At 40.2% G+C, this 11372-nt stretch overlaps 1 protein-coding gene across 1 annotated transcript; it reads left to right on the top strand.

Annotated features, from left to right (window-relative positions):
* Positions 1 to 3743: 3743 nt before the first annotated feature.
* On the top strand, positions 3744 to 8564 carry LOC128734281 (NCK-interacting protein with SH3 domain). The gene is made up of 8 exons (XM_053828385.1): positions 3744 to 4187; positions 4254 to 4438; positions 4779 to 4928; positions 4994 to 5084; positions 5144 to 6295; positions 6360 to 6581; positions 6640 to 6812; positions 6877 to 8564. Exons 1-8 carry the CDS (start codon positions 4160 to 4162, stop codon positions 7066 to 7068), a joined length of 2193 nt encoding a protein of 730 aa, XP_053684360.1. The 5' UTR covers positions 3744 to 4159; the 3' UTR covers positions 7069 to 8564.
* The last annotated feature ends 2808 nt before the right edge of the window (positions 8565 to 11372 follow it).

Consider the following 11372-nt stretch of genomic DNA (forward strand, 5'->3'; position numbering starts at 1 on the left):
TGTCAAATCCGAGCGGTGTTGTTTAGGTTGTTTATCTTTACGGTGTTCGCTGTTTTCATTTCGTTGGCAATTTTTGTGACCTAAAGCAAGGAAAGCAAAATGATTGCTGCCGTTGCTCAACAGAAACTTTCACTATTGGTGATTCAGTAGATTTCTTTAGTTCTGGTAAGTTTAAATATTTTCATAGTGCACAGAACATTTTGTTTTCATTATTTTAATGCAGGATACTTCGTGCGTCGTCGTCGTCGTCCTCAGCATAGAGCCGGGATGGCTCGTGCCGTTTCAAGTTCAAACAGTCGTTTCCATTCAGTTTGATCTCGGGCGATTCATCACCACTGAATGCAGGATATTGATGCATGCATATGATTCAAGTTTCGAAAAATGGATGACTGGTGTTTTTTGGTTACAACCAACAGAAAGTTCACAGTACCAGGATAAAAAAAACTTTCGGAATGAACTAAGAATTGTATCGAAAGTCTTGAAAGTGGTAGGTTGTGCGCAGTGCGAACAAAAAAATATGTGTCATTTAGGCTGTTTATTTAGTGGCCATTAAATAAAATTATTTTGTTCAACTTGTTTCGTGTAGATGGTTTAAAAGTTATTATGGTTTTAGTATAGCGGGTAATTCTTATGTCCAAGTAAAGGTTGATAATTTCCTTCATGATGTCCATTTGGTGAAACGATTTCGCTTCGGTATCCTCTATAATATGCGTTTTCAGACAATCGAGTACTCTATCAAAATTAGATTGGACTCTCGAAATTATACAGTTTGTGAGTAGCGGGTAATATTTTTCAACATTAAAATTGCGTTGTCCGTTCACCAGTATTGTGAACTCTTTATCTGCAATTTTACAAAGAGTTACAATACTGGATGAAATGTTCGTATCCCAGAATTTTTCATCTGTCAGAATGGCAAGAATGCATTTATAGCATTTGAATCGAGTCAGCAATCTTTTCTGTACTTCTGCGGCGTCCCTGGTAATGGTTTCTCGAACTATCTCGTCAGATACCGATAGTTGTACTGGCCAATCCTCCAGAAGAAGTTTTCTCGTTTCTTCATAATCTGTGTCGTTTTCGGTTAATCGGCTGTTAATAAAAGTAGATTTCTCCCGTCCCAACAGAAGCACAGTTTCATCAAAATCGTGGCAGTTTGCTTTAGCCGATGCAGTTATGTTATTGTGATGGATCATTCGTTTGTAGCATGCTTTAAAATGAACAGCGTTGGGATTATTATTGCTTCCCCCCTTTGCTCTTATTGCCCCAAAGAACGACTCTATATGGTCTTGTGAGAATCTGTACGTGCAGATGCTTGTAAGGACATTTTTATTGTCATGTTGAACATCATTTTTGTCCTCTAGAGAATCTTCAACATCTACGTATAGCTTGTACAGTTCTTTAAAAGTTTTCATTGCAACCATGAACCCTAGAAACCCTGTCTTTAATGGGGAACTTAGAATACTGTTTCCATTCTCGGATTTTAAATTGAGGATGTATCGTTCAGCGTATTCGAAAGCCATTTCGTAAATGTAGAAATTGTCGTCACAGAGTGGTTTCTTAAATCCTTTTGCGTGAATCGACATAGAGTTGAAGATATCAAAGAGGTCATTAAAAATCGAAATAAACTCTACGGTAGCAGCAGCATCTTTGAATGAGTCGTCGTGAGCCATAAGAAAGGTAATTGCCTCCGCGACACTGTTACTCATCACTTGCGCAGCTAAGCACACTTTCATCTTGCTATTTTCAAAGTACACGTGCTTGTTCGATAGCTTTGCTGCAAGCTTCGTACCTTTTAAGTTTTGCAAACTATTTAATTTTTCGATGTACTCCCAACGAATCTCACCCTTTTCAGACAATATAACCGATTGTGATGCGAAGGTATTACGCACCAATTTCAGCATATGACACACATCCAACAACACGTGTACTTGATGGGTGTCGCAAGGGTGTTGGAAACTGGTAGAGAAATTTGTCTCATTTGGTTTTAAATAGCATCCCAAGATGTTCGCCATAGAAATGTTCGTGCTTGTGCCATCAAAGGTAAACGCGACGATTTTTACACCGACAGCGCTTAAACTTGTCAGTACCGTTTCAGAGATACTTGCCTTCTCTATAGCAGTTAATCCGTTCGTAAAAAAATATGCGACAGGTACCTTCCATTGTTCTTGAATACCAGTAACCATATACACCAACACTTCTCTGGCAACGACGATTTCATCGTCTGTTGAACCATCTTTGTTAGGAACTAAATTGGCATGATGGATACTTCCGTCAACCTTTTTTGTGTGCAGATTCCATTCTACTTGCTGCCTGATGGACATTTCGTCCATCATTAGACAACCTAGTAAAACATTACCCTGAGAACGGTAATCATCGGCCTTTGTTCTTAGAGCAGCCAACGTTTCGTTTGTTAGCCCGGGTTCACCGTCCAAGCTCTGATACCATTTTATTATGGTACGTGGATTTGGCAAACGGTTATAAAAAGTCTTACGTACGAACCGATAGGCCTTGGCAGAGTAATAATGAAGAGTGGTAGCAAAACTTTTCAACTCATCACTGTACCCCCGGTCTGATCGTCCGAAACAAATTTCTTTGAAGAGTTTTTTATCCGAAAACGCCTAATAGAAAAAGCAATGAATAAACATGAACCAATCGAATAGCAAATTTTACCTGCAGCATTTTTTCCGCTGCATCAGAAATTAAACTCTTCTTTTTTAAATCGCGAATGATTTCTTCCATGCATGTTACTTTTTTACTTAGCCTGTAAACCTGATTCCTGGTATTCTTCAAGGTTTTTTTAATTGAAATCAAGTGGTGCTGAAATTTTGGAAGCATAATTTTGCTTTCCTTCTCGGATAAGAGGCTGACATCGTGAATATCGCCGGGATATCGAAGTCTGGCAAAACAATATACAAGAAAATAATTCGTGTTCTAAATCAATACTTGAATAGTTAATAGGAATAATACCTCTGAGTAACATTTTTCTTTTGCGTTCCTTCGATGCTGGATATTCCAACGACTTGTGCCTTTTGGTCACAATCAGGATTTTTAGGATCTTTTTCGGACACAAGAAACTCGGCTGGCGAGTCTAGCTGACTATAAAAAACAGATGGAAATGCAATAGGGCAGAGTCGACGGGATTTATTCGCATAATAGAAATCCGATTCAATGAAATGCTTAGAACAAATCCGAAGATTATCAATGCCGACAAACTCAATAGTTTTATCATCTTTACATCGATGAAGGATTTCTTTAATCCACTTTCGTCGCAATATTTCACTTTTAGGAAACCTGAAACAAATAAATAAGAATATTTAGTTTATTTATTACATATAGTTTGCCTTATTCATACCGATGCATTGAAATGCGGGATACGGAACTAGAGGCGCTTGATCCGGGTGAAGTTATGCCGTCACACGTTGGAATGCAGCAGGCTATTTTACCCATCTTCACTACTTTGCACAAAAACGAAATTAACTGCGAAAAATTACTAATAAATAAACGCGAAACTAAAACTGTAACTGAAACTTTGAAAATTATTTTCTTCGATGCATATGAAGACAGACTGCAATACAATACGTATGGAGAAAAAAAAAGCAAAACATCGAGTTTGACAGTTCGATGTTGTACTCGCTGATTTCATTTATAGCACATTCCCTTGGTTTTAACATAATAAAAACAACATGATAGTGACATTTTGCTTCGATGCTCACGCAGAGCGGATGCGAAGGATTCGATGCTCGTTTTCTAGTTTCAAAAATAAACAGAGCAGCAGCAATCTCTTAGAATTACAACAACTATGTGCTCGTCGTCGTTCATTGGCAGCATTGGTAGTCAGTGACACACACAGAGTGGACGGAAGGAAGCTGCGACTGCAATCTGCTGAAACACGGGATAAACCATAACAACACAGACGATAGCGTGAGAGAACCGCGCTGGCTGATGGGAAGCACCTACAAAGTACGTGAGACTTTCGAAGAGCACGGACGAATTTTCGCAATGTGAAGCATTTATGAAGAGGGTGTGTGAGAGTTTTCCTTTACAGCCTATTTATGCTTAGGAAAAATAATAAATGTGATATAAAAATTACGTCAAACGTGAAGATAAAAGTCGTTTGGGCAAGTATTCTGGTTATTGGTAGTCAAATCCGGAGTGATCAAAGATGGGTGAACATTTGCTGAACGAGTCTGGTGAGTTTTAGCTATCAATTATGAAAAGGAAAAAATCAATTATTTCTTGCTCTCTTTTTTTTGCAGAGACCTTCGAGATGCTTAAGGCTCTGTATGACTTTACGGCAGTTTATCCGAAAACCATAAGTTTCGATGAGGGCGAATACTTCATCTTGCATCAAACCAGTGCCCGTCAACGGAACTGGTGGCAAGTAGTCAGCATGAAGGGAAACATCGGCTTCGTTCCGTCGAATTATGTCATGAAGCTAAAGGTAACATTCCCATGTGTAGTGCTCAGCAAGCACTACGTACAAGGCCGAAAGAATATCAGTAGCATTGCAAAAAATCGATACTTTACTGCATTTTAAATATGCCTCAGCATCTTAGCGGTACATACAACGAACGATAAGGCACCCAATAGATAGGAAATTTCAAGTCGGCACTCTTTTTTTTCTATTACAACAGCGTAATTAGGCCTGTTAGGGCAGCTCATACTTTTTATATGTCCCGCCATCCATCATTCTCCTAGTTTCACCTTGTACATAATAATACATAACCAGATTGCACGCGTTTGTATTCTTTTTTACTTGAACGCTATGTATCTTTTTGTAGGTCGATCCAAACTTCCTCAATGGATTTCTCGAATCTAGCATTGAGTCACTACGAATGTCGTCGGAAAAAGAAATAAATGGCATTATTAATCGACAGGAGCTCATCGATCGATTAGTTGAAAAACAAAGGAAAGTTGAAAAAATACTGAAGGTTGTTGGACAAGCAGAAGAAAGTGAAACCGTGTAGATAACTAAGGATGTTTATATCTCTTTCAGAGTGAATCTTCCGACAGTGAGGATACAGCCCCGAAAATGGGAAACGGAACTATTCCAGGGCTAGATGAGTATCCCAGTCATAATTATATAGGTGAGGTCTTCAAACAGGCGCAATAAAGGTCAACATTAACAGGTTCAATTGCTTTTTAGAGCCCAGTCCGAAGCATAAAACCGAACACCACAGCTCTCCAGTGTCATCAAAGCATGAAAAATTAACCAAAAAATCCCAGTCTAGTCCAGCCGTGGGCGCTGCCAGCAATGTTCCACAGTTTATACAGGAAAGCCCTAGTATGAGCATTCTTTCGTCTAAGCTAAATCAAGAGGAACCGTTAACACCAACTGCCCAGGAAAACAGTGTCGTGTCGGAGATATCAGAAACGGAAACAACCAACACGGCCACAACCACTACAACCACCACCACTAGCGATGAAATAACAGCCATTTCCCGGGGCGATGAGGAGATTCCCAAAACAGAACCAACGGCCGAACCAGAAGTTCAAACGGACCTTGAAATGGAGTTGGAAACTACCAATAATGACGATATGACCGCCAGTGAGAACGAGCCACATCCCAAAGAATCCTCCACCAAAGAGCCTACCGATGAATTGGATACGATTGCGAAGAGCGAAACGTCAACCGAAATCTTACCAATGAATATTGAGCCCCAGGATGTTTACCAGGTGGTGGACGCGATTCGCACCAATACAAGCCTCAGTCACGAAATGGCATGTGTAGCACTGCGCGTAGTACTTAGTGAACTGGAGCCTTTGCTTCCTCCACCAGTGGTCAAACATCTAGAACCAATCGCCGTACATCTTACAGCGCCTCTAGATGTTCCGGATCCGTTCCTAGCTCAAACACACGATGCTCAGCGTTTGCGGATCATTTTCACGGGCCTTTCCGAGTGTAAAAACGATTCTGAACAACGAACTTGGATGCTGCACGAGGACGAAGCGGATATTAGTCGCTACTTAAGTGAACTGATCAGCATTCTAACCGATGCTGATCCAAAAATTTGCCGCAACGAAATGGCCGTCGATCATTATCAGAGTGTCATAAATTTAGTCCTGTACTACCAGATGGAAACGCGCTGGTCCATTCGGAAACTGCTGCTGAAAGCTTTCAAAGCCATGTGCCATCTTGATTATACTACCGTTGATATTTTGCTGGGATCCGTTCTTCCACTGGAAATCATCCAGGACATGATATCCAATGCAAGAAACGTGGAAAAGCTCCAAGAGCTAGCGCATATGTTGATAATTGTGTTTTCCATCGGCAGAAAGATGCCTATAAACCAGCAAGGTAGTATGCTCTTCAGTTCTTTCGAACCGTTCATAGGCTAATATGCAATTATTTTAAATTTTAGAGCATCTTCGGTCCGATTTTGTTATATTTCTGTTAAATATTATAGAGAATCCGCCAGAAACGGATGTTCATGGTATTCTTCCGGACACCATGATCAACCTGATCCTGTCGTTCAATTTGCAGTTCGATAACTTTACCGACAATGTTGTACTAGAAGCCATGGAGCAAATTCAAACAGCGAAAACCTTCACCGAAAAGATCCTTGTATTGATCAATCGAGAGGGTATGTGACTGCGAAGTTGCTCAACCGAATCAACTAAAACTTATTTTTACATTTGTAGAGGATCCAGTTCACACACTGAAACACACACCGGCACATATAAATCCCGTTCTCAAAATGCTAGTAGATTTGTTTAGCCGACCAGAGACAGCTTCCATTTTCTACACAAACGACCAAAGCGTATTGATCGATATTCTAGTCCGTCAGTTATCAGACCTTTCAGCCGGGGAGCCAGTAAGTCATTTCGAGAATCTTCGATCAGTCGATCAATTCCCTTACCTTCATTTGTAAATTGTAGATCCGTAAATGGTACCTGGAGTTGTGTCGAAGAATTGTCCGCAACACTAGCTATGCAGAACATCAGCACCGGAAGCAGGATCTGATGAAAATCTTCACGCGAATCTTCTGCGAGGAAACGGAATGCAGTGCCGGAGATCAGCAGATTGTTCGTGAAATCGCCAACGAATTTCCGCAAATTTTCAAAGCATGAAGGCTGTTAGATGAAAACCCTATTATTATCCTTGCAAACGAACACACCAAGAAGCTGGCGGTACGGTCAGCTGCAATGCGAGTGATAGGATATTGTTCAGATGCCATTTATTTTTACGCTTTCCAACGATACTGTTGACATATTTGCGCTGTTATGCATGCATACAAGCATTTCACACGGATTGTTGTGAACTAAATTCTTGTATTAACGAAAAGGCTCATGTGCGAGACAAGTTACAGAACATTTGTTCGGTGCAAGAATAATTACTTTCAAAGTTCTAATGACATAGCATCAGTTTGTAAAAATTAAAACAGTAACAATATCTACAAGATTTTTTCTTTTAAAATTTGAAGCTAACAAAATATTTAGATAGTTAAAAACCTCGCAGAGAATACATTGCTCTGATACATCCGAAAATAATTGTCACAACTTTCAAGCTGATTCACCTCCAAACACAAGCAAGTATACGACAGGAAACAGTCATGGCTTCAAACTCAAACTGCCCCTCCAAATTGCTACCAAGCGAAAAACTAAGTCCTTTTGATGTATTCAAACTAGTTTGAGCATGTTTTTATTTTATTTAAAATTTCTTCGACCGAAAAAGTCACAATACTAATTTGTTGCATTTTCCACGAAAAATAAACAAAACAAAACAATTACGCAGAGCTTAACCTTTCTATTAGATTTATGTAGTGTTGAATATACAGTGTTGTAAAACAAACATATTGGAACGTTGAAAAATTTGTATCATTGTTTAAAATACTCGTCGTCATACGTACGAATTGGCAGAATCTAAAAAACTATTTCGTAGAGTTATTCCAAACAGTAGCATTGTTCAATTAGTATTTAAGGTCCAAGAAAACTATTAATCAAAAAAACTGATGTTACACGAAGCATTTATCGTTTTACCTACCCCTAAGTGTTTTAGTCGCTGCGTTTGAGTGATCCAAATTCAATGAGCATTCGAGTAGAAGACTACTAATCCAATCCTTTGATGCCAAAAAAATTTAGACTAAACCTTCTAATTGCTGAACTCTTTATGGTACTACTCAAGAATATCCGAAAAAAAATCCGTTGTGAAAACTTCAATTTTATACAAGTCAGCAAATATTACAAAATAGAAAATGATGGAACACCTTTTGGAGTAGAAAAAAAACAAAAGCGCCAAGCACATATAAGCAGTTACAAACAATTTTAACTAAGAAAATCAACAACAACAACAAAAATATTTCGACATAGATATTTAACCAAAAGAAGATAGACAGCTAATTATATTTTAGTAGGTTACAAATGCATTTCAAAGTTTATAAAACAGAAATTTTTAAAGACGATGTAAGTAAATCAAATAACGAATGAACTCTGAACGAACTATGGAAAATAATCCTTGCTCGCGAGGCAACTTTAGAGAGTAAACAATACAATTTCAAAGCAGTTAAGCTATACATCACCGATAGGAAAGGTACTCAAAGATTGAAGCAATTAAAACTATTTGAGAAATAAAGATTGAGAAAATAATTCTATGCTTGTGTGGATTTTTAGTTAGCGACATCCTCATTTGCTACTAATTGGTTGGGTAATGTATTTAAACAATGGCTTCATAGAGCGTTGGAGCGACTCAAAACGGCGTCTGTTCTCCTAAAACAAAATGTTTCAAACTTACAGAAATTACAGATCACCTGAGCTATCAACAAGGCCCAGACTAAGAACATAGAACTGCAATTCGTTTTGCTTTCCGTTGCGAACCTGTAATCGTCTACTCTGCGAGACAAAATATAGTGCCCACCGCATCAGTTTGAGAATTTCTCTCATTTATTTGGTTCAATTTAAACACGCTGTGGCCTTTTTCGATATCCCTTAATTTATTTCACTTATGGAACTGTTGAAAAAGGAATTTTACTTAAACAAAAAGAACTCAATTTGTATTAACAAAAAAACAAAAATGCAATTTCGTTTTGGCTCCAGAAAAGATTATTTATTATGTTAATGATTATGTTAATAATTGATGTATCCTCCCTTGCCCTTCTGGACCTGCTCGAGGCGATTCGGCATGCTCTCCACTAGGTACTTCAGATGCTATTCCCACGCGCGCTGCTAATCTATAAAAATATTTTTATTGGCAACACCACTTTTGTCAATTCTGATATTGAGAATTACTCACTAATTCTCAGCGATTGTATTCGAAAAGACCGGAAGAAAGACTTGCTATTCTTGGCAGTATGCTTCGGGTCGTTGTCCTGTTGAAATACAAGCTGCTCTTCAAGGTCCGCCTGAATCAGCGAAACCTTCAGATTTTCCCACAGGACGTAGCCATCATCTCCCGTCTTGGCTTCTCACCACACCACACGCAAATACCTTCCGACTGTTTCCTGTTGTTTCCTCCTACATGCTTCACCGTGCCTTAGATGTGGCGCTCCTGAAGCTCCTCGCACGATCTGCGGCACACACGCATCTGTCACTTTCGGTTAAACTGCTCGAATTTGTTGGAAAGTACACCACATGCCGTTCGCTGTATTCGCCAGAATGTGGGAAACTGGAGTACCACAAGAAGAAGAATAGTGAGAAAAATCGGAAGGCTAATAAGAAGAAGCTGACGAGGTATGCCCCGGTGCTGGTCTGCTGGCCGATCATTGCGGCCCATCGCATATGCGTAGTGACGCACTGTTCGAAGAACATATAACGGAAGTGCATCCGACGATTGGCTTTGCGGATAGCGGTGGTTCTTCGAGTAGATTCTATTCGCTGAATGAAAATGGCAAGGAGGTACTTGGGACCGTCAAATAAGTTTATCTGGTTTGTCATGTTCCAACTTTAGCAGGAAATCTGTATGTAAACAGACTGACTGACCAATGAAGGATGGCTCTGTCTTGTTTAACAAAACCAACTGCGAAGTCCAAAAGAACGGCAAAATTTTACTTTATGCTTTGTGCGAAAAGCGTTCACTGCGACGGCTGGTCAAAATCCAAATTACATATGGATGAGAGAAGGCGGACGTTGGATCCGAAGGCAAACAAGTTCGTCGGGTACGCCAAAGGAACTTCTATCGGTTTTCGGATCCCACGACGAACCATATTACCAGTATTACCATTAGTAAGGACGCTAAGTTCCTAGAACTTGCTTCTGGCACTCACGGGGTGCTTCAATCTGGTACGATTCTATCTCCTCAAAGAGGAAGCGGTATTTCGCAACTGTCTGGCTTCACCACAGATGTCGTCAATATACCGCTAATCGAGGAACCAGAAAAAACTGCGGATCCAGAGGATAACATCAATGGTAGTAATTCGTTTCAAAGTTCTACCAAGAACGAACCTGACTTCGAAGGATTTGGACCGGAGTAAATTCTTCGTCGTTCATCACAGATAAACAAGGAGATTCCCACTCATCGGTTGATTAATGAAATCCAGTATCTCCACACCAAGTTCGTCGATAAAATGAGAGTCTGTCTGCTTGTTTAGGTTAACGACATACTAGTCGCCTGCGAGGATTCTGCAGAGATCGACTTTGTCACCAAAGTATTGAACACGAAGTTCAACATTACCGATTTAAGAGAACCGAGCTTTTTTCTACGTCTGGAGTTCCAGTAACTGGATAAGAAATACAGGTTCTGTCCGGAGAGTTGCATTGACAAAATTGCTTTAAAATTGGGACAACAGGACACCAAGACTACCAAGCGCTCGATGGATACTGGGTACACTGCGTCGGTTGATACCAGTTCATCATTTCCGGACAATACAGCCTACCGAAGCTTCGTAGGCGCTCTGCTTTACGTCACTGCTTCTGTCTCCCCAGACATCGCCGTAAATGCATTTACCCTTGGTCGGAAGGTTTGCGATCCTCGTAACTCGTCAGTCTACAACCGGTTTTATCTTTCTCTATGCAGGAGGAACAATTTCGTGGCGTACCAAACTGCAGCACTGTGTCACGCTCAGCTAAATGGAACGCGAGTACGTCGCCCTCGCTTTGCTGCTTTGTGCCACGGGCAAAACTTTGGACGGTCTATCAAGAGCGCATCCAATTTATCAAACCGGATCGAATCAGTCGTCGCTCTAAGCATATCGAGACGAAAAAGAGGTGCGACATGAGTATTGTTCCACCGAACTGGTGGCAGTTGACCAGCTAACTAAACCGCTTGGAAACGCGAAACTCCAGAAACTATCTAAACTACTGGACTATTGTCAACCAAAGGTAGGGGCGGCACATGGTGAGAAGTCACGTTGGGCATAGAGTGCCAGTCGTATCATCATCTTTCTACGAACCATTGTACGCGGCCCGCCAATCGCCAGTTTGTCCACTGGCAAAGGACCCGA

This window comes from Sabethes cyaneus, chromosome 1, assembly GCF_943734655.1.
Source record: "Sabethes cyaneus chromosome 1, idSabCyanKW18_F2, whole genome shotgun sequence".
In the NCBI taxonomy this organism is placed as follows: domain Eukaryota; kingdom Metazoa; phylum Arthropoda; class Insecta; order Diptera; family Culicidae; genus Sabethes; species Sabethes cyaneus.

Excerpts from the sequence above, each read along its gene's own strand:
- LOC128734281 (XM_053828385.1), top strand. The coding sequence starts at position 4,160 with ATGGGTGAACATTTGCTGAACGAGTCTG. Across the intron at positions 6,582-6,639 it reads TGTATTGATCAATCGAGAGG|AGGATCCAGTTCACACACTG; the intron begins GTATGTGACTGC and ends TTACATTTGTAG. Across the intron at positions 6,813-6,876 it reads ACCTTTCAGCCGGGGAGCCA|ATCCGTAAATGGTACCTGGA; the intron begins GTAAGTCATTTC and ends TGTAAATTGTAG.